Raw genomic sequence first — 27,397 nt, forward strand, 5'->3', positions numbered from 1 at the left:
AGCAACTATCCAAATGCAAAGTGCCTCAGGATTAAGCCTATTCCTGCCAGGGTTCCCTGTCAACTCTCCCCGGCCGCCTACCCAGCAGAGCGCCCAGAGTTAGGTTTGTGTTTCTTCTGGTGGTGCCTGTTGCAACACAATTTATTCCACACGTAGAAGGGGAAAAAAACTGCAGCAGGACGGAATAGAGGAAACACCGATTCCTGCCGAAAATGATCAGCTGCAACTCCGCTCCCCCACCCCATGGCACCGCTGGGCCTGTGCCCCGCAGCTTCCAGCAGGCCCATTCGCGCGTCACCCCTCACGGCACAAGGCCGCGCGCCCCCGGCAGGCAACAGGCCATTCACCCTTTGCCGCCGCGTGAGTGCAGTGCGGCCTTGCAGCCTGGGCGCGCCCCCTAGCGGCTGAGCTCGCAGCGCAGGAGGAAGGTGAGTGACACAGGCGGCTCGCACCATGGTTGGGGACACGAGACGAGGCGGGGGACTGCGCGCGCGCTACCCCAGAAACGGAGCTGCCATGCGCACGGCAACAGAGCTCCCCAGCCGCTCAACGGGACTCTTGCGCATGCGCGCGGTGGTTCGCATGAGGCTGGGGGATGGGGCAGATTGAACTCACGACCTGCCGTCGCTGACTGAATCCGGGTCAGAGGGCGGCTCTCAGCTGGGTAGCCCCTGGCTTCCGGTTAGCGCCTGTCGCTGACTGTCCGGGGCCGGCGCGGCGCTGCGTCCACGGGGGGCTGCCGAGGCCCTGGCTCCTCCGCTGCTCCTCTCTGCCCCGGACTGGAGTAAGTGTCCGGGCCAGACTCGGGATCCCCTGCCGGGGTGGCTGGGCCGGTGAGTCGCTGCTCAGGACACAGGGTGGGGGCGAGTGCCCCGCGCTCCACTTCCGTCCCCACTGCTGCTCGGGCAGAGGAAGCGCCCAGGTGGGAATGCTGGGCACTAGGCACTGCAGGGGTGTGGGGGGCTCGGGGGCATGAGCACTGCAGGGGTGTGGGGGGCTCGGGGGCATGAGCACTGCAGGGGTGTGGGGGGCTCGGGGGCATGAGCACTGCAGGGGTGTGGGGGGCTCGGGGGCATGAGCACTGCAGGGGTGTGGGGGGCTCGGGGGGCATGAGCACTGCAGGGGTGTGGGGGGCTCGGGGGCATGAGCACTGCAGGGGTGTGGGGGGCTCGGGGGCATGAGCACTGCAGGGGTGTGGGGGGCTCGGGGGGCATGAGCACTGCAGGGGTGTGGGGGGCTCGGGGGGCATGAGCACTGCAGGGGTGTGGGGGGCTCGGGGGGCATGAGCACTGCAGGGGTGTGGGGGGTTCGGGGGCATGAGCACTGCAGGGGTGTGGGGGGCTCGGGGGCATGAGCACTGCAGGGGTGTGGGGGGCTCGGGGGCATGAGCACTGCAGGGGTGTGGGGGGCTCGGGGGGCATGAGCACTGCAGGGGTGTGGGGGGCTCGGGGGGCATGAGCACTGCAGGGGTGTGGGGGGCTCGGGGGGCATGAGCACTGCAGGGGTGTGGGGGGCTCGGGGGGCATGAGCACTGCAGGGGTGTGGGGGGCATGAGCACTGCAGGGGTGTGGGGGGCTCGGGGGGCATGAGCACTGCAGGGGTGTGGGGGGATCGGGGGCATGAACACCGCAGGGGTCTGAGGGTGCAGTGATGGGGATTGCAGGGGTGTGGGGGGCTCGGGGGACATGAGCACCGCAGGGGTGTGGGGGTGCAGTGATGGGGGTTGCAGGGGTGTGGGGGGTGCTGAGTCCGGGGCTCGGGAACTGGAAGAGTGTGGGGGATGCTGAGTCCGGGGCTTACATGTGTGAGAGATACGGAGCTAGGATATATGGTTTGGGCAAAGATACTGTTCTGTGAGATTCACTCGGGACACTAGAGTATAGCGTACCTAAGGGGTATGTGCAGAGGGGGAGGTTGTGGCATAGTACAGAATTGTGGGCTGGAGGGCACCAGGTGACAGGGCGCTGGAAGGATATGTGTGGTGTGCAGCGCTTGGGTCTGGAATCACTAGACTAGGCCACAGCACACATGTTTAGAAGCATGTGGTGTGTGTGTGTGTGTGTATTAATGCAGCAGCTTGGCTCAGTCCCAGCTTGTGCCGGGTCCAGGGAGCTACCACCACTGTGATTCTGCAAGAGAATTATTATTCCAGAGTAGCAGCGGGGGTAGCTCCTGGGGCCTATCGCCAGCTGGACTGAGCTGGGCTGCCTGACGCCAGCTACTAAATGACTTTCCCCACAGAGCCGCAGTAAGAGGTAGCTCCTGGGATCTGGCAGAAACCAGGACTGAGCCATGCTTAATGCAAAGCCTTAGCAGGGGTAGTAGCTGGACCTAGCACAAGTCTGGACTAAATGCTTGCAGTGCTAACCTTTATCAATTAACAAACTTCACATTTCTTAACATTCCTAGTTGTTGGTGAGCACAGAAACTCAGAGTTGAGTGTGTAATATAAAGAGTCCTTGGGAGGGTGTGTGTATTAAAGGGGACATTGAGAAACAGGGTACTGAAAATGGGGATGTGAGTGCTATACAGAGCATTGAGGATAAGGGTTGTGTGTTGAGTTGGAAACAGAGAGAACATGTGGCTGGGGTATTTTGATTGGTGTACAGAGTAAGAAGGTTAAAATGTGTATATTTATTGGAATTTTTCAGCAGTTACACAGTGCTTAGATGGAGCTGATTTGTAAGTCAGCTCCTGTGAAACCATCTGCCTTCCCTCCCACCGCTGCTGCCTCTGATACAGAGTAGCAATACAGAGCCTGCGTGTAACTGTGAATGTTAACTGTTTATACTATTACGTCCCTAAATATGCATTGTATATTGGGGGAAAGAGTTTTTGACAGAAAAAGGATCCAGAGTATTTATTGGGGTTATATTTACATGCAGCAAAGCTTTAGGTTTTTGGCATGCTGGACATAAACTTTGCAAAATGTTTCCACAATTCTGCAGTGCACTGATGAAACACAAGCACCATTTCCACTAGGGATGTAATAGTGTAGTCGATTAACTGATAAGCAAAAGCTTATAGGATAATGCTATAGACAAGTGTTTCTCAACCTTTTTTTATACAGTACCCCTTAAAAAAATAAGTACCCCCAGTACCTACAGTTTTCAGACACACAATTTTTTTCTACCATTGCAACACATTTGTTTAAACAACTTAATTGTAGGTGGGCCGGCGATGAAATGTTTGGGTGTAAAAAGTACAAAAATAATAAAGACCTGTAAAACTTAAAACAAAATTTCAGTTTTCTCCAAATTTCAATTGTTGACATACTCCCCAGACTTCTCTTGAGTACCCCTAAGGAACTCGTGCCACGGGTTGAGAAACACTGCTATAGACTACATGCATTTCCCCCTCTCCTCCCTCCCCCCAACCAGTAAATTTTTATGTAGGCTGGCCAGCAGCCCGGCTCAGTTCTGGCTCACACTGGGTCTGGGACCTACCCCCACTGTGGCTCTGCATCTGAAGTACATTAGGAACCAGGCGAGCTGGCAGTCTGGCTCAATTCCGGTTTGCGCCAGGTCTGGGAGCTCAGACCCACCCCATACAAGCAGGGGCTGCTGCCACCCTCAATTGCTCCCTCTTTATCACAAGCAGCGGTCTGCAGGAGGAGCTGGTTTTTAAACTGGCTTCATTGTGCACTAGCTCCCGCCCAGCACCCTGTGCTGCTGCCGGCCTCGGCTATAGAATAGTCGACTAACCAATAAGAATTCATTAGGTTACTCGACTAGTCAGTAAACCAATATTTATCATCACCAGTAGCTGGTGTTCCACACTGAACTCTATACCCAGATTTCCCACCTCAGATTTCTCTGCTTAACCCCCATCACCTTCACCAGACTAACTCCCTCCCGTGCAGAGTCTCATCCCTTTGGCATGCCAAACAAGTTGTGCACATCCAGATTGCTTCCTACCCCCAGAAACCTCTCACCCCAGACTTGGATTCCCCCACACTAAGCCTCTCCACACTTGGATTCTTCTGGGCTGTGCCTATTTGCCCCATAGCTGAATCGGGGACCAGGACTAGGTGCGTATGCAAGACTCTTGCTTGCTATCTTGGTACACCTGGCGTGGAGGAACTTAGTGTTTCTGAGCTGGCCTGACCCTTGTGCTGTGTCAGGATTGGGAGCAGCCTCACCACAAAATCTGTCCCCCAGGAAGGAGGTGTGGGTGACAGGGTGATCTCCCACTTCGATGCAGCCAGTGGACTGGGCTCTCCTGCCATGCTGGAGCCACCACATTTATTTATTGACAAATATAATTTGCAGAATTTTAACTTTTAGCACAATTACCTCAGGGGTACAATATGAACTTTCATCAGTCAAGTTCAGAAGCCTATTCTATCTTAGAGTGATGGCTCATGTCTTGGCTGTGGAAAGACAGCCTACTGTTATGTCAGTTGCCTGTCTCTTGCACAACTTTCTTTACATTCTTTAAATTTTTCTGAGTATTGAATGCCCAGTGAGAATTGTCTGATTTTCTTGGATAGTGGGAGAATGCTTTGTGGACAAGCTTGATTTTTCTAGTAGGTTGGGCTGAGCTGTCATTTGCAGGTGTGTCATATACATCTCTCCGTTCCCTTGGACCAGCTGGATCTGGCAGTCTTTTTCACGGTTTCCATGTTGAGGAGTTGGTATCAATTGTAAACTTCTAGCTGTGTAGAATTTCTCTTGATCCACAGCTGTCCCATCCTTGTCTATCTCCAGCTGTATAGAATGCTGCCATGATCTTTTAACTGGTGGTTACAAACTGCCAGGCCTACTCTCCGCCTTCCCCTTTCATTCCTTGGTGGCCAACTCCTTTCCTCCTTGAACCTGGAGTACTGATGTTACCCGAATCTGGCTATCTAGGAAGTCCTCAGCTTATCTGATTCTCAGTAGTGTCTGTACTTGCTCCTGCAATCCAAGTGGGTCTCATTTTAGGTTTGTCGAAGTTATGCATCTTAGGACTTGTCTGTATGGGGAAATTATCATGCTGCTGTAGTTATACTGGTATTAACTACTCATGTGGGCATATGGCAATGCTGGTAAATTTCCCCCTCAAGACAATCCCTTTCCTAACTATTTTTGCCAGGATAATCAGTAATGAAAATGAATTTAAATATTAACTTTCAATCATAATGGTGACTATCACAAACTGAGCAGTTCATATCTTAGGCATGGGTTTAAGTTGTATTCAGGAAGATAATTGGTGTATTGATTTATACTTGGTTCTTCAGTACCATTTTCTAAATTAAAGTTTCGATTCTGGAGCACAGTTGTCTGGCAAAGAATGTACTCACTTCCTTACCTTTTATTACTATTCTCTTACAATACTGTCCTGTAAACACGCATATGAGTAACTTTATGCCTGTGAATAATTCCATTGAACTCAGCTATATGGTTGAAACTGAAATAATTCACAGTTTTAAAATTTATCTTGTAATGTTAGCTGCTTACTTCTTGCATGTATGACAAATGTCTGGCATTACTGTGATGCATCTTGCGCTTCCCCTTGGTGACGTGGGTCAGGGTGCCACTCCTTGCCCCTGTTCTTGGGCATTCTGCACTTGCTTGTGCAATAGTGAGAAAAAGAGAGGAGCAGAGAAAGGGCCTGGGGCTCCCACCCAGATCCTCACAACTCCTTTGGGGTTCTTCCCTCCCCGACCTGGGGAGTAGGGTTACCTTTGATTCTTGATTCTGGGGAAGACCCTTGATATTGGGGCATGGTTTTCCTTCTTTCAGTTTGCTACCGCACATTTCCAAACCTCTTTTCTTCCTCTGTCCACAATCTTTCCTAGTCTACAGAGAACCATGCCTTAATTAGCCTAAGGCTTATATCTCCTCTCTCCCATTCTGTTGCTGCTGTCTGGCCCTGCCATAACACATCTTTTCTGTCCCCAGCTCAACACAACAGGGTGAGCTGCTTGGGAGAAGAAGCAGTACTGTTGTGACAGGCTGTCGTTATTGACGTGTTAGCTTCCGGTTCTGTGCTGCACTTGGAAGTGGAAAGGTTGTAGGGTAAGGAGCCATCTAGTTATGCTCATATTCTTTTTTTGTTCCTGTGCACCCACTGGAATGGGACATGGTTCACCACGAGGACAAAGCACTTCCCCAGCAGGTAGTATCAGAAGGCTTCCATGGTCCGTTTTACCACTAGACATAATTTCTTGATGACAGTGTATTGTTGCTCGCTGGGATGGAGTTTTGGTTGAGGTATAGGATCGTGTGCTCTTCCTCTTCCCCTACTATCTGCAAAAGGATAGGTGCCACTCCTACTACTGAAATGTCTGCGGGATAAATTCCTTCTTGAAGTCTGGGGGTTAGGAGTACTAGATGACAGTAAAAGACCATCCTTAAGTTGGTGAATGATTCTTCTGCTGGTGAATGATTGGTCCATTTGACTCTCTCTGGGCCCTGGGCTTTTATAGGTCTGTCAGTGGCCATTGCCGTCAAGGCAAAGTGAGGGGTAAATCAGAAGTAGTACTCCATTGTCTCAAACAATGCGCTGACTTGCTTTTTTGGTTTGCTCAGAACCAATTCTGTATAGTCTCTACCTTGCTCCAGTGGGGTTTCACCAGGCCCCTTCCCACCATTTAGCCAAGGTATTTGGCCTTGGCCAGCCCCATTGCACACTTGATTGTTTGGTGGTGAGGCCAGCTTGTCTGAGAGTATCTAACACAATTTTTACTTTGTCTAGATCTGTATTCCAGTCTGCGCTGTGGATGATTGTCATCTAAATAGGTGGAAGCAAACTTGGCATGAGACCAAAGTAATTTGTCCGTTAATTGTTGGAATGTCACGGGAACCTCCTAGTGTGTGAAAAGGAGGACAGTGTATTGAAAGAGGACATTGCCTTCTGTATACCCAATCTTCTTCTTGACCAGGGGGCTCTACCAGTAGCCTTTAGTGACAACTAGAGTGATTAAGTATTGGACTTTGCCCAATTGATTGACTAATTCATTGATGCATGGTTTTGGGTAGGCATTGAACTGCAATATTTCATTCAACTTCCAAAAGATGTTACAAAACTTTAGGGTGCCATCAGGCTTAGGACCCAGACAATAGGGCTGGATCATTGGCTGTGGGATTCTTTAATGCTGCTTAGTTCCTGCATCTTCCTCACTTTGATCCTAATTTCTTCAATTTTGGTCTGTGGTATGCATTATGGCTTGATTGTTACCTGTGTTGCAGAACAGGTGGTGATCTGGTGTTGGACTATCACTGTATTGCCTGGCTGCACAGAAAACATGTTTTGTTTCTGCTGGATCATATCAATAGCCTCTGTTCATTGTTCCGGGATTAATTCAGGGAATATCTTCATCAACCCCCGTGGGCTACCTGCCTTGGGGGAGGGAGGAGTTCTATGGGTGACCAGGCATGTTTCCTGGTCAGGATAGGGTTGCAGTAGGTTGATGTGGTAGATATATTCTGGCCTTTGGTGGCCTGATTATTTCACCTTATTGTCCACTTCTCAAATGATTTTTCCTATCTCATAGGGCCCCTGCTAGCGGGCCAGGAATTTTTCTTCTGGTGTCAGTACCAGTACCTGGTCTCCTGGCTGAAATCTCTGTGTCCAACAGTTGTAATAAGTCTGCTGGGCCTCTTGCACTTTCTCCAAATGCTCTTATACTATGCGGGAGACTTGGGTTATTCATTCTCTCATCTGTGCCACGTGCTTGATGATGATCTTCCTCATCAGGTTGGGCCAGTCTTCCTTGGCTATATCTCGTGTGCATTGGAAAGGTGCCTGTATAGGAAGCTCAAAAAGGGAGAATCCAAAAGAGTCCTGGGGAACTCCCACATTACAAACATCAGGTGGAGTGGAAGGGTATTCCAGTCTTTTCCATCCTGGGCTACTACTTTCCAAATCATATTTTTGAGGATGCAGTTAAACCACTCAACTAAGCCATTGCTTTGAGGATGGTCAACTGAGGTGCACAAGCCTCGGATATATAGCAGGGTACATAAGTCTTTCATCGGTTTTGATATGAAGGGGGTCCCTTGGTTCATCAGGATCTTCTTATGGATGCCCACCTCAGCGAAAACCTGGACCAATTCTTTTGCTACTGCCTTAGACGTTGGGCTTCTTAGGTGAATAGCTTTGAGATACCACGTGACATAAGCAAGGATATGTTGGTGGGACTGGGTGGATCTTTCTAATGGGCTGACTACATGCATGGCTGTCTTTTCAGAAGAGACTTCAAGTACTGGTAAGGGTACCAGTGGGGCCTTTAGATGTGGTTGGGGTCTGTGCAACTGACATTCTGGACAGTAGGCGCAGTAGTGCTGGACTTCCACTTATACTTTGGCTAGTAAAACCTCCTTCATTATATCTAGGATTTTATCTCCTAACTGTTGCCCAAATAAGTGACTGTGAGAGCTCTAACACTACCCCTGTGTGTTTCTGTGGCACTAAAAGCTGCTCTACTGCCTTCCCTGGTATTTGCACAACTCGATATAACAGGTCATGCTTGATCACATAGCATGGCCCCGGCCTTTGGTTTTCCCCTAAGGACACGCCATTTATTGCCATCATCTCCTCCTCCCTCATGTTTGCATATAGAGGCTCATATTCTTGGCCAAAATGTTCATATGCCGGGCCAGTTTCACTTAATAGTTTCCATTGGTGCTGGAGATCACCTCCAGGTCTTGACTGATCCATTGACTACCAACCATGATAGCCTTCTGATTTACTACCAAAATCATTGTTAGTAGCCTTTTAGCTACCCTCCTTTCCCATCTAGTTTTCTGCGACTTCCTGGCAGTGAAAGTTAATCTGTCCAGGATCTCAGCTGGGGGTAGTCTTCCACATCTAGACCATTCATCTCTGAGCCAAAACGTCCACAGGACTGGCCTCCACATTATAAGTTTGCCTCCACATTATTCTCCTATGCCATTTTTTGCAGGCAATTGCTGGCCCATATGGTCCAGGTCCCATCATGGCAGCAGTTCAGCTCCATAAAGGCCTTCACCTGTTTACCAGTTCCTACAACAGGTCTTGGGCAGCCTGGACCATCAACAGGCAATTGGTCTCTTGTTGCAGCTGCACTGCCTCCTGTTGGCCAGCTGCATGTACACAGCCTCCTGCTGGAGAGCGGTGGCTTGTTTTGCTGTCTTGACTGTATCCTTCAGTGGTTTGGGCTCACCCTTGGGATATAAAAACTGCTGAGAATAGTTGAGTTTCTCTCCCTCTCTCCCTTTGTCAAGCTTACCCTCAGTCTTTGATGCTGGGGGAGAGGCAGTGTCTCCCTGCTCTGCTGGAGCAGAAGCTCACTTCCTCCAATTCTCTGATCTTTCAGCAACCTACCTCCAAACTACACTCCTCTCTCCTTTCTCACTCCACACAGTCTATCTGAAGCAGGCTTTCATTAAGGTTCTTGATAGGGCTTTAATTGACTACAGGTGCTTCATTTAGTGTGTAGTAGTTTTTCCTAGTCTAAAGGGAACTATGCCTTAATTAGCCAAGGGCTTATATAGTAGGGATGCTAACTATCATTTATTTGTGTAAATGTGTAACCACTGGAAATTTTATCAGTTACACATGGAGGGGGGAGGCAGGAGCCAGTGTTTGGGGAACCGGCTTTTAAGCCAATCCCTTGAGCACCGGCTCCTTCCTTCCTCCTGCTGCTGCCGCCTCTGTGGCTGCTGCCTCTAGGGGCAGGCACTTGAAAGCCAGCTCTCAGCATGTGCTGGCTCTGTGGAGCTGCCTGACTACCCCCTCCATCATTGTCTCCCACAGAGGCAGCAAGGAGGGACAGGTGTGTCCGCGGAGCCAGTATGCCCAGAGAACTGGCTTAAAAGCTGGCTCCCCACGCTGGCCGCAAAAGCGGCCACAGAGAGGGGGATTGGTGAGCGTAGCAAGCAGGGAGTGCAGCCCTCTAATTCATCTTAAACATTATATAGTTTTGTTTATTTTATGGTCAGTTGTACATTCTTGGTTGTATGTACTAACCCAGTATCATTTTGTTTCTTTTGGAGTAGTGTCTCAAAATTTTAACTCCGAATAGACTATTTACATGGAAATCCATTTTCAGCAAGACAATGGAAATGCCTACCTGAAGTTATGTAAAACATTTTTAACAAAAATAGTTTGGAGATGTAACTTGATTTAACACATTCTTTTAAAAAAGAAATTAACTAGCAACTAAAATGATTGTTTTCCACAGCGTCTTCACAGAGGCGATAAAATACCCATAGGCTAAAGCTGTGAAAAGCTAAGGCAATTTTTAGAAATTTGATCCTTTTAGATATTGAGGCAAAATTGTTAAATCTGCAAGATTTGAAAAGAAGTTACGTATTCAGTATTTTGCTAGCTGCCTAATTTGAAGATTTTTTTTTTTTTATTATATTGATCTAGGTGGAAGAATACATGTTCACTTTCAGTGAAGAAGAGCATGTTCCCAAATTCCTCCAACTTGGGTCGTCCACCCTTCCTTCCAAAACATCAGCAGCAGACTAATTTTTTCCACGAGCTTCCTCTGACTATACCACCCACTCTTCTCTCTCAGCAGCAAATAGTTGATGCTCGGTTCAACTTTCAGAATGCAGCGTAAGTACAGTAGAATTTCACAGTGGGAAATGATTCCTGAAAGACCTCTACTTTTTTAAAACTGATCTCAGTTGGAGGGAGGAATCAAATTAAAATAATTCTCACTAGGTATGTTAAATATCGAATAATTGAAGAGTCATGTAACCTCATGAATTCTTATTGGTTAGTCAACTATTCTGTAGTCCCCGGGGATGTGGCTGGCAGCCAGTGAGCTCTGGCCTCATTCCCAAGGAGCCCCCTGCCACTCTGCGCTGCTGCCTCTGTATCAGAGGCAGCAGCGCGAGGTGCCAGATGGGAGCTGGTCTGCAAGGAGAGCCAGTTTAAAAACCAGCTTCCTTCGCAGACTGGCTGCCTGTCGCCCTGTGATGCTGCCTCTGATAGAGGCAGCTGTGCAGGGTGGCAACAGTGCCTATCTGGGGGTGGGTCTGAGCTCCCAGACCTGTTGCAAGCCGGAACTGAGCTGAGCTGCTTGCCCACCCGGCTCTTAATACACTTTAAATGCAGAGCTGCAGTGGGGGGTAGGTCCTGGACCCAGCATGAGCTAGGAATGAGTGGGGCTGCTGGCCAACCTGCTAAAAAATTTACTGGCAAGGGGAGGGGAAGGGAAATGTGTGTAGTCTATAGCATTAATCTATACGCTTTTGCTTATCGGTTAATCAACTACACTATTACATCCCTAATTCTCACAGAGAATTAATGAATGTTGCTGTGAAATCAGGCACAAACTTTATCTTACATTCGTCAGTAGGAAACAGAAATATATGCGTTCCCAACGTTTTGTACTTTTTGGTATATAACATGTTTTCATTTTGTTTCAAAACTGACAAATTTTAACGTGGACTTTTAACTGGTGGCCTATATGTTTCATTACTCTTTAATGGTGGATGGAATACACACCAGTACAATACAGGATGCATCACAGAAGTGGGGGCAAGTAATCCACATTGGGTCTTTGAGGGTCTTAAACTGAGAATATGTGTAGGATAAGAGTGGGGAGTCAGTGGAGGAGATGAGTAAGGGAAAGGAACATTTGGCTGGAGTTAAGTTTGTAAACCATGAGTGTTTTCTTGAGAAAATCATTTTAGCACTGTTACATTGGTTAGTTGGCAAAGTGCCTTTTGTATTTATACTTTGCACAGTGACTACTTCATGTTCTTATTTAAATAAATTTTGTCCTGTGAAAAGTATTCTCCTCCTCCTCCTCCTTTCAAATATAAAGAATAAACATGCTACTTCTAATAAATAGGTTATAGTTCCTGCTGAATTTTTTTTTTGTTCTTGAAAAGTGTAAACCCCCCCACCCCAAATCCTCAGTTATTATCTGAATAATAATTATGGTCTGCAGTCTTTCTAGAGCTCTCTTGAGTGGGAACCTTTCAACTACTCCAGCTGTTTCAGCACAGCCATTGACGTACGGAAATGGCAGCCCAGTACCTACATCAGCTGCACCCACTTTATTCCGAGGCAGGAAGTAAGTATTTGTTAGTGTGTAATTATTTATGTTTGTAATTCACAAAAAGGGGGCTTTTTGAGGGACTTAATGGTTAGATCAATTTGCAATCTTTATTAAAATGGTCTAGAATCAGGAATATTGAATAACTTATTTCTTATGAAGTAAGTCCAAGTGCATGCATAGTAGCCTTTTTAAGGATTCATATACCTTCTTGTGACATTATTAGCTGTAGTGGAAGAGTGCTTGGCATATATTACTCTTTTATTTTATTTCTTTTTATTTCCTTTTAATTCACTGATGAAACCTCTGCCATCTGACTTGCAATCCAGGGCTCTGATTCTTTATAAACAAATAAATACACGTGTTTTACTTGAAGTAGATCAGTGTCAGTAATTGATAAAAATGATGAGGAAACAGATGAAAGTACAGTAATTTAAGCTTCTTACCAGGGAAGTAAGCGACTAGTCGACTATCTGCTAAGCATAAGCTTATAAGATAGTAAACTAGTCCCTCTACCCGTTGCTTCTTCTGCCCTTGTTTCCTTTATCAGAGGCAGCAGGGGGGTGGAGCGGGAGCCAGCTTAAAAGCCGGTTCCCCTGAGCACTGTCTAGGCAGGAGGCAGCGGGGAAGTGGAAACTGGGCGCAAGCTGGGAATCAGCTGATTCGCGGCTCACACCCTGTCCCAGATGTTGTGCCTCTGCTGCTGGCTCTTAATACATTTAAAAGGCTGGTGTGCAGCGGGAGAGACCTGGCATGAGCCGAAAATCAGCTGTCCTGGCTCATGCGGAGTCCCCTTCCCCCACCCCCACCTCCACCCCCACCTGCTGCAGCTCTGTGTTTTAAATGTATTATTGTAGGCTCTTAATACATTTAAAAGGCTAGTGCACAGCGGGGGGGGATGAGGACAGGATCTAACCCCACTGCAGCTCCCCCGCTTATCAATTAATTGACTAGTTGATGGAAATTCCATTGGCTAATTGATTAAACTAAATTTAACATCCCTGTTTCTTACAGGTACTGTCATGTTGCCCTCTTCCAGGGAGGGGGAGAAGGAGGTGCTCAGGGCAGGAGGATGGGGGTGTGTGATTTATGGTACCTGTAGGAAATGTAAGTGTGGGGTGGAGTGGGGGGGGGCCTTCAGAGCAAGGAGTGGGGATGTGGGGGGGGGGTTCAGGAGTCAGGGCAGGAGATTGGGGCTCAGGGCTGGGATGTTGGGGGTAGTGGTGCAGGAATCAGGGTTGCGGGTGAGGAGAGGCTCAGGGCAGAGGGTTGGGCCATGGCAGGTCTGAGGGACTTAGGGCAGGGTGTGGAGTGTATGTAGGAGTGAGTGCAGGGGCGGGGCAAGAAGCAACACAAGCGGAGCACTTTTTTCTTGTTTCCTGAGGGTCAGGAGAAGGGAAAGAAGAGCAGCAGTGTCCCAGTATGCATGGTGCACAGGGAGGGGAGTCTCAAGGCTGGGACAATACCAGATGGGTGACAGTGGGAGTGGGCACCATCTAGCAAGCCCCTTTCACCTGCCTGCTGCTTAGCACGGTAACCTGCAAGAAGTGCTGGGGGAGCCAGGCTGGGAGTATGCCCTGCTTCCTCCTGAGGCTGAGCATCCTTAGCAGAGTATTGCACTGGCTTATTTTCACCTCTGTGAGCAAGTATAAATTCAAGTGGAGTAAAATTGCTTTTTCAATGTACATTATATGGAGATGATAGTGTTTTTGTGACATAGAAAACAGGAAGTTTTCACCTTATTTGCCTCTATATCTGAGAGCATGTTTAAAGTACTGTATTAATCACATTTAGTTTTTATAACTTACATACACCAAAAAATATCCTGTGTGTGACACACACACAAATAAGTACACTTTGTTTTTTGGAATCTTGTAAGCAAGTTGTGGCTATTCTAAAATAAATAACCTTTAAACTTAACTTTGAGTTCCTCTCAGTTGTCCTAGGTTTTTCTGAAATGGAGACTCCCTATGGAAACTGGGTTTTGCTCAGTGTTTTGTCAAGCTGGATTTAGATTGAAATTGAAGACCATGTGCAAAAATAAGGGTGCATAAGGAAAAATAAGCTTATCAAAATCTGTTGCATGTAAAATTGATTATTAAACAAAGGAGGTATTAACTGTAGCTAACAAACTGACAGATTGAAAATTTGCCCAAAGGTATTCAGGTGTTTAAAGATGAAGATAGATACCTTTTGAACATCCCATTGGCACCCTTCTGCATCTGTAGGTGTCTAAATGTCTGGGAACATGTGTCCCCCTGTCCTTTATATTTTAGAATTTGTATATCATCCTTTCCTACCTGATTTTTTTTTTTACTCATTGTTGGAAAAGGAAATCAAGCACTTATTTTTAAATTCTCAATCAGTTTCTCAAATTTCAAATTTAATTTTAAACAAGTTGATTCTTAAAAAGAAAAGTTTGTTCGTGGTGCATTTTTCTAAATCATAAATATACTTTTCTTTTATACTCACATTTTATTTGTATACAAAATTAGAGCATCCTCTTCTATATGGCAACTGTTTGAAAGTGAAATATACTCTGACATCTAATATAGCTTTCACAATGGGAGCTTGAAATGCCAAGACTGATGTAAGACCATAACATCACATCATAAAGTATATTAAGATTTCTAAAACTAATGAGATCATGCTCAGTTATATTAAGTTTGTGTTTGAAACCGAGCTATTAACTTAATGTGGCCACTAATGTGGCTCAAACTACAAATACTTGCTAAATGAATAGTGGTTCTCTTTTGCCCAGATGACACATTTTACTATCTGTACAATCTAAACCTACACAGACAAATTCTACATTTTGAATGGCTATTGTGGTAAGTTTCTCTTTTCTCCACTTCCCACCCTTGATTTTTGTCAAATTAATCACGGGGTATATACATTGGACACAAATTTTCAATGCACAAGTGTTGATGTAATTTACAAATACACTTTCCAGAAGTGAGTATTTCAGAAAAAAAGTACAGGTTACTTTTTACAAAAATAGTGTGAGCAGTCTTCAGCTTGGTTATTTCTATTTTTACGTAACTGAAATCACCATTTATTTTTGACTACGATATTTACTCTTATATAATGTAAATTGTGTGTCGCACTTCAGAAGTGACAACATTTCAGCAGTTATCCCTTATGTTCTTCATTCAATTTGTTAGTATTTGGGAAGGGCAGGCCTCTTTTAAACAAACAAACCTTGGTTTTGCTGAAATATTCACTGTAAATAACTGTTAGTATTTGAGCCTAAAGTACTTTAAGTAATTGGATGTTTGTACATGTTAAAATTAGAAACTGGAGGGGACACTGTCATTTGTTTTTTTGCAGGAGGCTAAGTGAACAAAATGTTCCTTACGATGTCAAACGTCAGCGGTTTCATTCACCTCATTGTGAGTCAACTGTAGTTAACCAAACAGTGCCTTTACCAGAAGAACGCAGATACTCATTCCCAGGATCAATTCCTTCACCTCTGTTTCATGCACATTACATACCAGATTTGAGTGGATGTGTTCCACCTTTGCGAGATGCTCCATTTCCAGACCCTATAGAAACCACGCTTCCTGTGGCCAAAGATAAGGTAACACAGACACATGTCTGAGTTTTATTGTCTTGTGAGATGTTCAGTTTGTATCACTTATGTGGAAAAAAGTATAATGAAAACATTTATTGCTAGTAGGTTTTCTTAAGTATTAAAGATAAGACACCCCTTTGTTTTAAAATGGCTGATCTATTAAATTTGAGTGAGCTAGTTATATTACTACTGTTTGTCACTTGCATGATGCCTTTATAGTGCATTTAAAAAACACTAATTTAGTCTGTTCTCCAGCTGGCAGGGAGACTCTTGTCACCCAATATGCTGGGAAACATTTTCTTGGGGTTCTATGGCAGCATCTGTTGCTGGGTTTAGCATACATACCTGCTGGTATGTTTTTGCAAGAGACAGAAAATGTTTCTAGCTCATTGCTAACTCCCTGTTTTATCTACACATATGGATGTCATGAAATCTGCATAATTGGGTCAGGCAAAGTATAAATTGAAGGAGTGCTTAATTTGTTGCATCACATCTGAAACAGCAAAGAGAGGACTAATAAGCAAATGGTATTTTTTTAATGGAAAGGTCTTAGTCCATTATGTAACAAATAACAAAGTTTCATGTTAGAACCTTCATTTTCAATAAGGTCAAGAATGCATTGATAGATCTTGTTATACTATTGTGAAAGTATTTACCTTAAGAAAACTATGATTATAATGCATAGCTATTTGTTAGATCAAGAGAAACTAATGGCATGTTTTCAAATAAAGCCAGAGTTTTTCTGCCAGATAACAAGGGTCTTGATTTTCCTTTAATGCAAACTGCCTTCAAAGCAGTTTTTAAAAATATTTTCCCCCTGATAATAGTAAACAGAAATTTTCAAGTCTTGAGTCTCTAGAATATATTTGTAGCCTTTAGGGCTACTATTTGTTGGGAGGGTTTCAGATCTTGTCTGACTGAAGATGAAATTGTCTTGCTGTGGCTAGACAGTCTCTCTTCCCATATTGGCTAAATCAGTCCTGTATAAGTGACTGAGGTGAATTTGAACTGGACAAGGCTCTAACAGCGATTGACTTTGGAAGCTAATAGACATATATATTATATTTTATTGCATTTTCATTGTGATCTATTCTGTCTTTCATATAACTGTTTTTTACAGGAAAGAATGACTTATCACCCATTTCTAAAAGTTTTTTTGGGGTGGGTGGTGTTAAAGTTAAGTCAACAGGTACTGGAGTTGTTTCAAGCATGTCAGCAACAAACCTGCGACTTGAACAGAAAAGAGCTCTGCCGAACAGAACTCCAAAAGGAAATTCAGCGAATTTTTCCACGTATGTTATTTTGGGCTTTTAGTACATATTTGAATATTCAAATTTCAATTACATGATTTTGTTGGCAATAAGAAAAATCCTCAAGCTTTGTTCAATGGTTCTGTTGCTACAGAGAGCAGACTCTTCTTGGTTGGATCTTCACTGAATGGATTTGGTACTCGTAGCAGTGATGGTGACTTGTGCCTGGTGGTTAAAGAGGAGCCGGTAAGTTACTTTAAAAACATGTTAAAATGGGAAGACTGTTCACACAATGAACTCTGTAGTAAAGCACATTGTCCCTTTTAAGGTATTATCTTGAAAATGTGGTTTTTGTTTAGTGGATTAAGTCTATTTTTGAATCCATGCGTGTAAGAAATTGATAGGGTTGTTGCACAAAGTTATATTAAGATTTGTAAAGTAATTATTATCTTAATTTTACAAATAGTCAAAACTGAAGCACAGAGGGATGGTGACACAGCTGGCATACAACCCAAGTATCCTGTTTCCTAGTTCTGTGCTCTTCCTCTTTTATTTTAAAGGCACAAGACTGATTGTTCTAATAAGGGAGCATTTTTTCTAAGTTTCCACAGTAAGGCAGAAATAGCCAATATTGCTGTATATTCCATATCTTTAGATTTTTCAATAAGTGAATAACTTAAACGGGAAAAAAGTTCTCAAAGATGGAAATAACTTTAAGTATAGGTTACATATAGCAGTGACTCACCTATTTACATGATTATTAAAAAGCAAAGACAAACTTTCTGGTGATACAAAATCTTAGTGAGAAAAAACATAGAATATGAACTTTTGAAAAAGTTACCGCAGTAAGAAACCTTATGCAATATATCAATAAAATGTACTTGACTCTATATAGTGAGAGGAACCTAAATATGGGGAACTGTTTAAGTTCAGATAAAAGAAATAGTAAAACTAAGACTTAAGTAGAGTATTCTGGAGTTTTGTTATAAGTAACACCAATAAAGTGAAAGGAGATTCGCATCTGTTTCTTCACATTAGGGATGTAAGCGACTAGTTGACTACTCCCTTGACTAGTCGCTTCCCCCCTCAGCTGCCTTTATCAGAGGCAGAAAGGGCGGGAGAGGAGGAGTCGGTGCTGGCAGGAGCTGGCTTAAAAGCCAGTTTCTCCCAGCATCATCTCTGGGGGGGGCAGACGGGTTGCAGGGACTGGGCGCAAGCTGGGAATCAGTTGATTCCTGGCTCGTGCCCAGTCCCAGATGTTACGCCTCTGCTTTCTAAATGTATTAAGAGTCTCCCAGCTCTTAATACATTTAAAAATCAGAAGCATGGCAGCGGGGACTGACTCCCGGTTCGTGGGGGGGCTGAGTTCCCGCTGCTGTGCTCCAGCCTTTTTACATTTAAGACTGGTGTGCAGCTGGGGGGGGCGGGACACAGTGCGAGCTGGGAATCAGCTGGCCTGGCTCGCACTGGGTCCCACTCCCCTGCAGCCCTTCAGCCTTTTTAATCTATTAAGAGTCTGCTGGCTCAGAATACATTTTAAAGGCAGAACTGTAGCCGGGTTAGCTTGCAGGGCTGGAAGCGAACACCACTGAAGCTCCTCCACTTATTGACTAGTCAATTAGTTGATTAAACTAAATGTAACATCCTTACGTCAGACATGGGTTATCTTCCTATCATAGTTGTTTTCTAGTGTAACTATGATGCACAAGTAAAACTGAATGAAATATTTAAGCTGATGCTAAAAAAAATAGTTTGATAAACTTCCTGAATGCTATTAAGTTTTTACATGCTTATCTCCTAAAATGACAGATTTTCCACATTAAACTTTAAATGTTATACAAGAGTAGGAAAAGAGAAAGGGTCATGTGTTTATGTTCTGTCTCTTACATTTCGCATTTCAGGTAAATCAGAAGACTGAAGCAAGACATATACTCAGCTTAGTCCAAAAACTCTTCTGTACTAAACTTTGTAAGTCCCAGTCAACTGGTAAGAGTGCTTTGTAATTCTGGAGGCAAACTGGCTATTTCATTAAAGCTACCTTTATATGTGTATGTTGTCTAGATTCTAATCAAATGGGATACAATATAACATACAAGATCTTATCTGAAAGGCAACTGGTATAGTAGTTGGAAAGGCCTTGCAAATTCTAAAATCAGGTGAACATGACTTTTTAAATTTCACTGACGAGATAATTTTTAATAAATTAATATTACCTTATAGTGCCTGTAACCCATACTGTACGTCATTACGTTAGTTGAGAACATGATTGCAAATATGAGAAACTGCTTAATCTATATTTGCTACCTTGAGAGAGACAGACAAAATAAAACTATAGTGAGGAGTAAGTTAATTTAAGGTGTTCTTAAAGGTAGGAATATTATTAATTTTGGTTATGTCTAAACTATATTCCTCTTCCGAAAGAAGAATGTAAATAAGGCTGATCAAAAATTCAAATGAAGTGCGGATTTACAAATCTCGCTTCATTTGCATAATAGCGTATGAGTGCTTTTTCAAAAAAGAAGCCTCAGTCTAGACGGGGTTCTCTCGAGAAAAAAACCTTTTTTCGAAAGAACCAATACTCCTGGAAAACATGAGGAGTATGGGTTCTTTCGAAAAAGGGGTTTTTTTTTCGAGAGAAACCCATCTAGACTGAGGTTTCTTTTTCAAAAACGCGCTCACATGCGATTATGCAAATGAAGCAAAAGATTTGTAAATCTGTGCTTCATTTGAATTTTTGATTAGCCTTCTTTACATTCCTCTTTCGGAAGAGGAGTGTAGTTTAGACATAGCCTTCGTTCTTATCTTTATTTTCCCCATACTTTCTATTTAGGGCTTAATTTATAGCAGTAAAAAAGGAAAATAAAAAATGTTTGATATGGAAAGCATGCATAGTCCAAACTTGTCCAAAATTTTGCTAACATAGTGAAGGCTATAAAAAGTTCTGTTGACCATTATGCGGAACCATAAACTAAGCTCCTTTGGACTCAGCTTTTTATCTCGATAACTCCTGAGTGAGAGAGGCCTCTGGGAAGAGGCTCCTGGCTCCTGGAAAGCAAAATGCTGGTGTGGTCCATTTCTCCCCTCCCACCTTAGATGGAAAGAGTTGTCCCAATTACAAAAATAACAATAACTTGTTTTCTGTGTTGATGGGATGCTCAGAAACATTTCTGAGAAGAGTCAATTAACCAAATTAACAGTTTCTGCAGGGATTTTTACATACATGTGTATGTGTAATGAAGATGCAATTTTTGGGTACAGAAAAAAATCCATGTATTAATCTAACAAAATGTTGAATTAAAATCTCAATGAAAAATTACACAGCCTGGTTACATGTCATGTCCACAACTCAGTGTTAATCTGTTCTGCTTATGTTAGCAGGCCATGGGGCCTTGTTTCCAAGTTTTAAATCTGGTTTTGTACTTCTTAAACAGTAACAATTATATAAGGGATTTTATTGAGTCAGTGGTCACTTTAATGTGAACAAGGACTATTCAATGTAGCATTTGAAATCGGTCTCTTCAGGATTAATCTAGTTGTATCTCATGTCCCATTGAAAAGCCTTACTCCATTGTTTTTTCTCAGAAATAAATTAACTTCAATTTTTTCTTACCACCTAGATTATATTTTAGCTAGTTGTTTTTGTAGATTCATTACAAAAGTTCATTTAAATCACTTTAGCCAGATTCCGTAGTCGGCTCCTATTTATTAAATGTGATCAACTTGACTACCACTTTAGGATCCAGTTTTCATAAGGTCAGCATCTTGCCTTTTTGCATGAAACTTCACTGCATATATTTTTCCTCCCTTTCAGCAAGCTACATTGAGAGGCCTCAGCTGATTCGAGCAAAAGTGCCAATAGTGAAGTTCAGGGATAAAGTCAGGCAAGTACCTTTAATAAACATCCTTTCTTATTCCTGATACAGTAAAGTTCTTAAACATGTACTTTTGAACTTTGGTAAACCCATCAAAATCATGGTTCTTATTTGTGATGTGTACTGTAGTCAGATCAGAGATCTTGTCAGCTAGCACAAGATCCTTTCTGGTTTTAGGCAATTGTTGCAACTGAAGAGTTGTTAATTTTTTATGATGAGAATAAATAGCAGCACCATGTCGTATATTATGTGCACAGTGTTTTGTTTCTTAAGGCCTTTGTTAATAGTAGACCTTGGTGAGAGCCCTTTTTCATCCCGCAAAAAAAAAATTGAGATTTTGAAAAATGTCCTGTTGCACAATAAGGCACATCAGAGGCCTTTTGAAATCTTGAGTGAAAAATCAATGACTGCTCCAACTCCAGAATAACTAGTATTCCTGTGATTAGGGGCATGCATAGGAAGTGGATATTCAGGTTCAAGTCCTTACTCTGAATCAGGAACTTGAACTGGGGTCTCTCGCATTCCAGGTGAATGTCCTAATTACTCAGAGAAGCAAATGCTATCTCTGATCTGTTCCATTTGGTATAAATAAGTAAATACTCAACAGATCAAACAAAGTGAGTCATCCTCTACAAAGTAATATGTAGTGTGGGGTCTAGAACATTCTCTTGGAATGTAGAGGAGCCCATGTTTAAGCCCATGCTCAAAATCAGGCAGAGCAGTAATCTGAGCCCATACATTAAACTTCCCAGATGAGGGCCCTAATCACTGCACTATTCTGAGGCGTGTGTGTGTGTGTGTGTGTGTGTGGGTGCGTGATTTCTAGTGTTGACCTGAGGCATCTTTCCCACCAAAAGTATAGGTGAAACTGGTGCAGTCCTGCAAAAATTGGCTTTTTTAACAAAAGAAATTACATCTTAGGAAAAAATTCCTGAACAGTTCTAGTTAATACAGTAGACTTCCGATAATCCAGCATCTTTGGGACGTAGGTGGTGCTGGATTATCGGATATGCTGGAGTATCGGGAGGTACTCTGGTGGGGGGCTGGGATGAGTCTGCCGGGACCCGCACTGCGTCCGGGGGGTGGGCAGGGAACGGCGCGGCAAGGGGTGAACCCTCCGCCGTTTTGTAGGAAGGCGGGGGAAGCCCCGCACCACCGCCGAGAGTTTCTGGGAGGGGAGCGGGCTCCTCACCCCCCCAGACTGCAGTAGTTATCGCCAAGCAGGGGGGTGAGGGGCAGCACTGCTGGACCAACCCGGCAGTGCTTCAGCTGCTCTGCTCCGCTGCTTCCCCAAGTCTGCTGTTCGTCAGTTTCAGCAGCGGCAGCTGCGGACATGGGGAAGCGGCAGAGTAGAGCAGCTGGGGCGCTGCCAGGTTGGTCCCACAGCACTGCCCCTCACCTCCCTGCTCGGCGATAACTACTGCAGTCTGGGGGGGGTGAGGAGCCCGCTCCCCTCCCGGAAACTCTCGGCGGCAGCGCGGGGCTTCCCCCACCTTCTTACAAAACAGTGGAGGGTTCACCCCTCGCCGCGCCGTTCCCCGCCCACTCCCCATCCCCTTCGCCAGATGCAGTGCAGGTCGTGGCAGACCCATCACGGGTATAATCCCCTTCCCCTCTTCTCCCCTTCCCTTTTCCAGCCGCGAGCACCTATGGGGCTCCCAGCAGCTCCAATTGTACAGCTGGCCTGAGCACTTCCGGGTTCCAGTTGGTGCTGGACTATCGGGAGTGCCGGACCACTGGATGCCAGACAATTGGAGTTTTACTGTAGTTTCTTTTTCACCAAATAAAATTCAAAGGAGAAAAATTCAAGATGTTTTCACAGAAAACAAATTCTATTTTCATAAGTTAAGTATTTAACTGTTGAGAATTAATTCATGATTTCTTTTGAGTATCGCATTGTGGATCCCACTGTAGATGTAAATATGCCGAATGGACGTAAACTGCTTTCAAAAGATTCGTAGTTTATCGGTTCTTCAAATGCCCTTGTGTTGTCTCATATTCCCTTACCAAGGTGTAAAGGACAGAATGTCTGCAACCCTCCCCTCAGTTGCATTTTACTGTCTGTTGCAGCAAAATGGAACTTGGAACATGTTCAACCTGCTATGCTATTTGAGCTTCAACCTTTGTTCTGTGAATAAACTCTTCTTCACTTCTCATTACCTTGGAATTTTTATCCTTTTTTATGAAGCATCTGTATCCCATATGTCCCCTATGCAGTAGTTGAAAACATTCTGCGTTAAGTGCCATAATGACTGACTCTAAATCTCCAGGATTTAAACCCTATCTTTCTTGTGATGGCCCTATGCTCTTAACTGATAGGCTCAGCAGACAGTTCTTCTGCTTCAAGGAAGATGATACTCCCAGCAAGTTTGGGAAGAAGATACTCCTGCACTCGAAAATTGAGAGATGTCAAGATCAGATTACATCTACTTGAGTAATCCATGAAAGTCATGTCTGTCTTCGGGGAAGAGAACTCCCAAGTCAGAGTGGAAGGGCCTATCCATTGAAAGTGCCACCCTGAAACCAGGCATCTTAGTTCAGTGAAGAGAAGAAGCTTTTGAAAATGGCACCCAGACCATTAGTATCAGTGCCAAAGTCTCTGACCAAGGCCATCCAGGCATTGGTCCTTTTGTCTCAATAGCCTTAATACTGTTTTGACCCTGACTAGGGGGGACGAAGGGGGAAGGAAGAGATCCAACATAAGCTTTCTCCACTTCTCAAAAGCTCTGGGTGACAGACTTGTACCACATGCACGAGCCCCGCCAGAACATGCAGCAGGTTCATCCTGCAAGGAGGAGAAATGTTCCTCACAAAAAGTTGTCTCATCCTCATTGATGTCGAGGCTGAGAGCAAGATACAGATTATGTAGAAGATGCCTGGTCTTGTGCTGGAGTTGATACCAACCACAACACCTTTCCAGTACAGAGATATGCCTTCTAGGAACTCCAATCCCCTCTTGCATCGTCATTGTGACAGATATTGGACATCTGGCATGTCATCCTCTGTGAATGCCAATGCCACTGATGTACTTCTCTTTGCCATTTCCAAGCCACTCTTTCTTCCCTGCATGAATTAGGGAATCTTCCCTTGTTGGATCAGAAAGAAACCTAGAGGGAACTCTGGCAACATTCTATACTGGGCACTGATATGTGACTGGCAGTGGACAGGGGAACTCTTATTGGGCCAGCATCCTTATCTGTCACCTTGGCCTTACTGGCACTGGTCCACCCTTCCACATGTCCAGAAATGCAGAGCCCCATCCCAAGAAAACAAGAACATTTGTCCTTCTACCATGCTGCCCCTTATGCTTAGGGGGCAGGAGGGGAGAGCTTGTCATAAATATCTGCACAACTAACTCATTGTCCTCTCTCAAAACCAGCCTTGGCAATTTTTAGGCTGCTGGTCTGCCAAGACCTCTGCCTACCTTGCTGACTCAGTTTCCTTGTACTTCCTGTCTGCTTCTATCCTCTGTTTTTTGGATTGTAAACTCTTGGGAGCCAGGGAATGTCTTTTTGTTCAGCCTCTAGCACAGCAGGGTCCTGGTCTGTGATACAATTGCTCTCTCTCTTCTCTCATCTAATGGTATCCAAACTTGAGACTAATGCTTGCTTATCTACATGTGGTTAGAGAACCTGCTTCCATATGGGACCTCACTGTTGTCCTTTCAAAGGTTGTGGAGCCTCTGCCTATGCCTTCAAACCTCTCTGTGCTCCATCTGTAGCCTTACTCTCAAAACAGTCTTTTTGATGGTCATTAATCCTCCAGAAGAATGTGTGAGCATCAGGCACTCACGTTAGAGCACCTGTATGCCTCATTCTGTAAAGGCAAGGTGGTATTGATGAATCATGTAAGATCCATTCTCATAGTCATTAAGTCATTACTGAGATCCATTCAAACCATTCCACTAATTTACTTCTATTCCTAAAACTCCTCACTAGGGAAGGAAAAAGCTGCACATTCTGGACATATTCAGAGCTCTTCTATATTATATTGACAAGCCCAAATCTTTCAGAATGCCTCCCTTTGTATTTGCAGTAAGATGCATCATGCAGTTCTTTAGCCGTTTAGGTCATTATTGTATCTAATTGTTACCTGCTAGCTATTGTGGCTAGCCTAACGGTTGTTAAGGGTCACTCCAGCAGAGCCTAGGTGACATCTGTAGCCTACTTCTGAAATGTACTGATATCTGAAATTTGCCACATAGTTACACAGTGCAATTCACTCATGTATGTCAAGTATTATGCACAGGATTTCACTAGAGCTGATGCCAAGTTTGGGAAAGCTGTACTCCCGCCTTTGGTCAAATGATGCAGTTGACACTCATAGTGCGACCATCACTTGCCTTTCTTTAGTAGCAGTGTCTCTTTAAGATGTTGTGGTAAGTGTAGATCCCATGACTAATTCTCCTCCGCTGCTGTTGGAGTCCTCAGCAGTCAAGGGCTTTGAATTATGAGAGAACCGAGGGAGGAGGAGAGACATGGCTATGAGGTTAGCATAGAAATGCATAATTTTCATAGAATTGTAGAATACCAGTTCTAGTATTCTATGAAAATTATGGACTTCTGTGCTAACCATAGAGTACACAGGTCATGCATGCACATTAAGTGCTTGGTTTAGCATTTTTACTCTTTTAGTACTTGAGAGAAAAACAATGCATATTTAATGAAAAGGTAGACATCTTAATGAAAGCATAATTCTTGTGAAATTTATGAATCAATATGAAAATAACAGTCAAATAATACATCGGATGCACTAGGATGAGGTATGGCATAGCTATTTATATCCTACTAACCTTGCTGAGTTTTGAACATCTGAGTGTTTACTTGTAAATAAGATTAGATGTAAAAGCATTAAATTAATGACAAAGTATAGAAGTGGTGTCCAAGTCTTTTTAAATTTATGGGCCTGCATGTTAGGGTAGGAAGACTATTTGTATATTATTTTCATATGAGGATTCCAACTATTTCTAGTAGAGAATTCCCTGAGTAGCTTTCTAATATAAAGCTGTTTTCAACACACTGCGCTCTTCTCCCTCCCTGCCTCCCACCGGTGCACACATTATCACTTTATCCTATCTTGGGGGGGGGGGTTTGGGAACACAAAACTTATTGAGACAATTTATTGAAAAGATCCACTGTGATTCAAACCCCCCCACTTCTAGACTTTGTAGTATCGAAGGTGATACAGTTATCACCTCTGGGTTTTTTTTAAGCAACTACCTTCAGTTTTGTTATACAGGCAGTCCCTGGGTTACGTACAAGATAGGGACTGTAGGTTTGTTCTTAAGTTGAATCTGTATGTAAGTCGGAACTGGCGTCCAGATTCAGCCGCTGCTGAAACTGATCAGTTTCAACAGCGGCTGAATCTGGACGCCAGTTCTGACTTACATACAGATTCAACTTAAGAACCCCAGGCATCCCCAAGTCAGCTGCTGCTGAAACTGATCAGCGGCTGATTCCAGGAAGCCCGGGGCAGGGGCTTCCTGTAGTCAGCCACTGGTCAGTTTCAGCAGCGGCTGACTTGGGGACACCTGCGGTAGAGCAGCTGGGGTGCTGCTAGGTTGGTCCAGTAGCGTCGCCGCTCCTCGGTGCTACTGGAGCAACCCAGCAGCACCCCAGCTGCTCTGCCCCAGGCGTCCTGATTCAGCAGCTGCTGAAACTGACCAGCAGTGGCTGAATCAGGACGCCTGGGGCAGAGCAGCTGGGGTGCTGCCGGGTTGGTCCAGTAGCGCCCAGAGCGGCGCTACGGGACCAACCGGCAGCGCCCCAGCTGCTGTACCACAGGCGTCCGGAGCAAAGCCACGGAGCACAGGGGCAGTGGGACAGCCCAGATGCGCCATGGCTGTCCTGCTGCCCTCGGGCTCCGTGGCTTTGCTCTGCTTTGCTCCCCCAGACGCGTCTGGGCTGTCCGCTGCCCGCGTGCTCCGCCGCTTTGCTTCCTCTCCCTGGTCTGCTGGAGACCAGGGAGACGGGCCCCGTTCGTAACTGCGGATCCGACATAAGTCGGATCCGCGTAATTCGGGGACTGCCTGTACTTGCATTCTGGATTATGAAATTCTAATTGCATTTTCATTACATACTTTCCATTTACAATGAGAATCAAAATAGGAGAAAGATGGTCTGTTGAATAGAGCATGAGACTGTGGGACACAAGGTCAAAGTATGCAAAACATTACTTTTACAATAGTTGAATAAAATGATCAATCATATGTTAGCAGTGGATAAATTATCCAAATAGTGAAGTAAAAGCAAAGATCATATAATTTGCCCAAATACTGCAGTAGTCACCTATATGATTTTAGTAGTAACTCACAGGTGAGAAACTTAAGTGACTAGATGTAGTTATCTTTATGTAACACAGGTTTTAAAAAACTCTTAAGAATAAGTATGAAAATCACAGTATTAGGTAGTTTTCATAAATTTTCTCGTAAGCTTATGGTTCATAAACTTGCTTGCTAGTAAAGTTACTATATACATTTTCACCTAATATATTGCTGTAACCTTAACAACAACAACAACACAAAGTGGAAACTCTTTAATATCAGGGATTGAAAAATTTACTTATCTGTTAGGCTATGTTTACACAGCAACATTATTTCAGAATAACTGACGTTATTCCAAAATAACATAGTCCACGTCTACACAGCAAGCAATTATTTCAACATAATGTTGAAATAATGTCAAGCTGGAGGACTTCTTACTCTGACTCCTGTAAC

The 27,397-nt window shown here is 44.3% G+C and overlaps 1 protein-coding gene across 10 annotated transcripts in view; it reads left to right on the forward strand.

The window, feature by feature from the left end:
• The first annotated feature begins 291 nt into the window (after positions 1–291).
• The window catches only part of TENT2 (terminal nucleotidyltransferase 2), an 84,722-nt gene continuing 57,616 nt past the window's right edge, over positions 292–27,397 (forward strand). The window contains exons 1-9 of one of the 10 annotated variants that reach the window (XM_075932336.1): positions 385–428; positions 5,886–6,002; positions 10,342–10,533; positions 11,879–12,004; positions 15,317–15,566; positions 16,738–16,852; positions 16,965–17,056; positions 18,712–18,796; positions 20,622–20,691. In XM_075932336.1, coding sequence (XP_075788451.1) covers positions 10,379–10,533; positions 11,879–12,004; positions 15,317–15,566; positions 16,738–16,852; positions 16,965–17,056; positions 18,712–18,796; positions 20,622–20,691 — 893 coding nt within the window. In that variant the 5' untranslated portion in view covers positions 385–428; positions 5,886–6,002; positions 10,342–10,378. Of the gene's footprint in view, positions 429–603; positions 923–5,885; positions 6,003–10,341; positions 10,534–11,878; positions 12,005–15,316; positions 15,567–16,737; positions 16,853–16,964; positions 17,057–18,711; positions 18,797–20,621; positions 20,692–27,397 lie in introns of those variants that run through there. The other 9 variants (XM_075932337.1, XM_075932335.1, XR_012904874.1 and 6 more) reach the window with 9 other exon arrangements.

The sequence above is a fragment of the Pelodiscus sinensis genome, chromosome 6 (genome assembly GCF_049634645.1).
Source record: "Pelodiscus sinensis isolate JC-2024 chromosome 6, ASM4963464v1, whole genome shotgun sequence".
Lineage (NCBI taxonomy): Eukaryota > Metazoa > Chordata > Testudines > Trionychidae > Pelodiscus > Pelodiscus sinensis.